At 36.3% G+C, this 4,097-nt stretch overlaps 1 protein-coding gene across 1 annotated transcript in view; it reads left to right on the top strand.

The window, feature by feature from the left end:
- The window catches only part of IFIH1 (interferon induced with helicase C domain 1), a 34,141-nt gene that overhangs the window by 13,128 nt on the left and 16,916 nt on the right, over positions 1-4,097 (top strand). The window contains exon 5 of the mRNA XM_009274903.1: positions 3,229-3,449. Within this exon, the coding sequence (XP_009273178.1) occupies positions 3,229-3,449 (221 nt within the window). The remainder of the gene's footprint in view (positions 1-3,228; positions 3,450-4,097) is intronic.

Consider the following 4,097-nt stretch of genomic DNA (forward strand, 5'->3'; position numbering starts at 1 on the left):
GTAGATTTAGACTAGATATAAGGAAGAAATTTTTTACAATGAGGGTGGAGAAGCACTGTCACAGGTTGTCCAGAGAGGTAGTAGGTGCCCCATCCCTGGAAACATTCAAGGTCAGGTTGGACGGGGCTCTGAGCAACCTGATCTAGTTGAAGATGTCCCTACTTTTTGCAGGGGCTTGGACTAGATGACCTTTAGAGGTCCCTTCCAACCCAAACTATTCTATGATTCTATGATTATATGCTTTAGAGGCATCTAAGGGTGAGGAGAAGCATTTCCAGGGTACCTGCGGAACGGTAATGAAGGTCCACTTTGGACCTAAGTAATTTAGTAGCCCTATTTGTAAAAGCAACCTAATCAACGGAGGTTACTATCTGAAGACCTTTGCAAATCTCACATTTAAACATATGTGCAAGTTCTAAATATAGTTTTAAACTTAATATTGGACTATGTTTACATAATACTTTGCAGACAGATATGAACTTGCTACGTATATACTCTGAGCCCAATTAAACACTGCTGTTGTAAAAGACATTCCAATTTTTTTTTCTTCTTTCTTTTAATCCTAGACCTCAGGCAGAATGAATTTGCAGCTGTCCACCATGGTGAACAGCCTGCACTTGCCTACACAGAATTCAAGAGGAACCAGTTACCTTTTGGAATCTAGCCTTTATAAAGTTTGTGTTGGGACTGTGTCTTGTGCAAGGGCTAGAAACAATCCGGGTACCTTTCAGGCCAGTTCTGCCTAATAAAGCTAGTATTAGATGGTAAAGTCAATGTAAATGTTATGTATCATATGCCTGCAAAGTGTTTACTATAAATGCTTTTAAAATAGTTTCAAGCTTTTCAAATATTAAAATCCATGTATATTGTAAGTACAGAGAAAATTCAGGATATCTCAGATCTAAATTGCTACCCTATAGCTAGAACTTTAGTCTATGTATTGCTAACTCTGAAGAATATACTTTGCACTTCTGCATCAACTGAGATGACTCATCAGTCACACTGTATTTTTTTTCCTCACTGTGTCACATGAAATGTCTGAGCACAGAAACTTCTCTGTTCTGTGGACAGTCACACTATATCAGTTGGTCAGGCTGATATAGGCTACTGGTATGTGGCAGCACATATATATGTATGGCCTGATCCTTTAAGATTCCTGAAAAATCTCCCATTAAGTAAATTGGGCATTGGCTATGTCCAGTAGTCCAGCAGAAAAAAATAAATATAGTTATGTGAAGAACGCAGGATAGATTTTTTTCGCAGTGTTTACTTGCTATATGTTCTGTTTACATGTGGGCTTTAAAAACAACTAGTTAAAATGTTTTAAAAAACATTCATGCTTTTTAATCATGCCTAGTAAACTCAGTGAGAGCAACCATGAGAAAAAAAGCTAAGGAGATACAGATGGACTTTGTGATATTTATGGATATTATGATTTGAAATTTTGCAGTAGGGCTGTTGTATTAACAGAGATGTTTGGATAGTGTCTTAACGCACTGACATGATTTGGATTTTAATGCAAAGAACCATGTGGATTTAGTCGCAGTTTTCTGTGCAAGGATCATTTTACATTTAAGAAAAATGGTGGAATTAGGACAATGGAAGAATAATTATCATGTTTCTTTTAGCCCAGAGCAGCAATTCATATGAGCCTTGTACGAAGGCAGACAACTTCCCTAAAGTTATACTGTGCACGATGAAAATTCTTTAATGGAATCATATCCTGTGAAAAGATTCCTGTATTAGCCTTTATCTAAACAGGGGCTGAGGAAGCTAGGAGAGAGCTAAGTTAAATATTTTTTAGGCCTGTACAGTTAATTGAGGATGTTAAGGAACCGAAATTTAACCAAACAGATGGGTGATAAAGTGCTAGTTTCAATATGATTGAACTATTGAATTTAGCCAACCAGAAAGCAAACAACGTTCTTCCTCAAAAGAGAGTAGTAGAAGTCAGATAAGTAACAGCAAGTACTCTCTGGTGTGAATTTGCCTGTGTTCCAGGTAGTACTGCACTCACACTAAAAGGCAAAACAAGCAAAAAACACTTAAGAATGGCATTCGGATGTTTCCATCAGCAGTATTTTATCAAGCTTCATTACTTTTTGTTAGTTTAATTTTATTTAATGGAATCAGGGATACTAGAAAAATACACTTATTTTGTGTGTAATGTATCAGTGATAATAAAATCCTCATGATTCTTCATTTAATGATATCATCAGGAAATAAAACTTTTTCCCTCATTTTTAGTCAAGTAGAATGAATTTGTGCCTTTTCTTCACTGAGGACAGTTAATGCTTGGAGGGTGATTTAAACATATCTGTAGGGAAAAAAAAAAGCCCAAAACTCCATTGAAACAGATCCTTCTGATATTAATGTATATAATTTCTGACTTCCTAAGTATATGTAAACTCAAGAGACTTGATATGCTTGTCTTACTGCCTGAAATAATGCAACAGCATTTTTCCACTTTTAACTTTTGAACGTTGTTTGTTTCACCTGTGAGCCACAGATCTGAACTCTCTGCCATTGCGCTTTATATGATAGATGGAAGGTTTTGGCCTTTGGGTGGCAAATGTATATGGCTTTTTAGTGAACACCTCAATTGCATTATGTATGAGTCAGTCTGGAAGCAGCGCAATCTACCATGAATAGGTGTGATACATTCTGCAGTTAGCTCTATCTTGTATGGGCAATTGAATTTTCTTATCTATTTGATCTTTATACTTTATAATTCCCTTCATCATTTTTTAAGTGGTCCCTATCTCTTTTTCTTTCTATGGCTCCATCCTTTTTTTCATCCTCTGGGAAGTATTTAAAAAGGTAGCTCACTTGCAACCAAATAAATTTCAGTACTGATGAAAGAGAACATCACATAAGATTGGCTAGATTATAAATACTGCAGCTCTGAACACAACCTTTGTTGGTCCCAGTGCTACTGAACTGTACCATTTGAATTCATAAATAGTAATATTCATGTCAACATAGATGGGTGAAGACATACTGTGGCTTATTCCCCCTACTCTGGTTGGTGACTGGATGTAAGCAGTTCTGATCCAGAGTTGCACAGGTCTACAGAGCAGCATTGCCTATGCTAATATGCCCTGTTTCTATTTATTCAGAAGATGCTTCTGATAGTAAATTAATATTTTTTCCCTTTGACATTTGTTCAATATTCTGATAAATGTTCTATGCCTCCTGTTTGATACTTATATTTCTTTGTATCTTTAGATGAAGATGAAGTGGAGAGCAGAGCTTCACCTGAGCCAGATCTGATTCTGAGAGATTACCAGATGGAAGTTGCAAAGCCAGCACTGAATGGGGAGAATATTATAATATGTCTCCCTACAGGCAGTGGTAAAACCAGAGTGGCGCTGTTTACAACCAAAGATCACTTGGATAAGAAGAAAAGAGCATCAGAGCCTGGAAAAGTTATAGTACTTGTTAATAAGGTATGTTAGTCCATTTTTTTTAAAAAATAGTATTTTTCAGACCCCATGCACTGTTAATATTTAACTTGTAAAATGAATATAAACACGTTTCTCAGCTTCTCCAGATGTAGCTATGTTTAAAGTCATACAGCTTTAGACTGTCATCTCCATTGCACCATCATCATGGTGCAAGCATGAATGATTTCAGTTTACCCCAGTGCAAGTGCAAATTTAGATGTGCCCTAATAACCACATTATCGGAAAAAGTACAATTTCATGTTAGAATGAATAGAACTAAAATCATATTTTAAAAGATAAAAATATTTTTCACATTCTGTGTTTGGATTTGGTAATGAAGACCACCTAATGAGTCTCACAGTAGTTAGGGAATATTCTGTCAGATTTTCTGATAATTGCTGTAATTTTTACAGTTAAATTTAGCACATACAATACAAAGTAATCTTCTATTGTAATATTAAAATATAGAATCATAGAATCATTGAGGTTGGAAAAGACCTCTAAGATCATCGAGTCCAACTGTCGACCCAACACCACCATGTCCACTAAACCATGTCCCTAAGTGCCTCATCTACTCGTCTTTTAAATACCTCCAGGGATGGGGAACCCACCACTTCCCTGGGCAGCCTGTTCCAATGTTTAACCACTCTT

Source organism: Aptenodytes forsteri, unplaced genomic scaffold (genome assembly GCF_000699145.1).
Source record: "Aptenodytes forsteri isolate BGI_AS27 unplaced genomic scaffold, ASM69914v1 Scaffold255, whole genome shotgun sequence".
NCBI classification, from domain to species: domain Eukaryota; kingdom Metazoa; phylum Chordata; class Aves; order Sphenisciformes; family Spheniscidae; genus Aptenodytes; species Aptenodytes forsteri.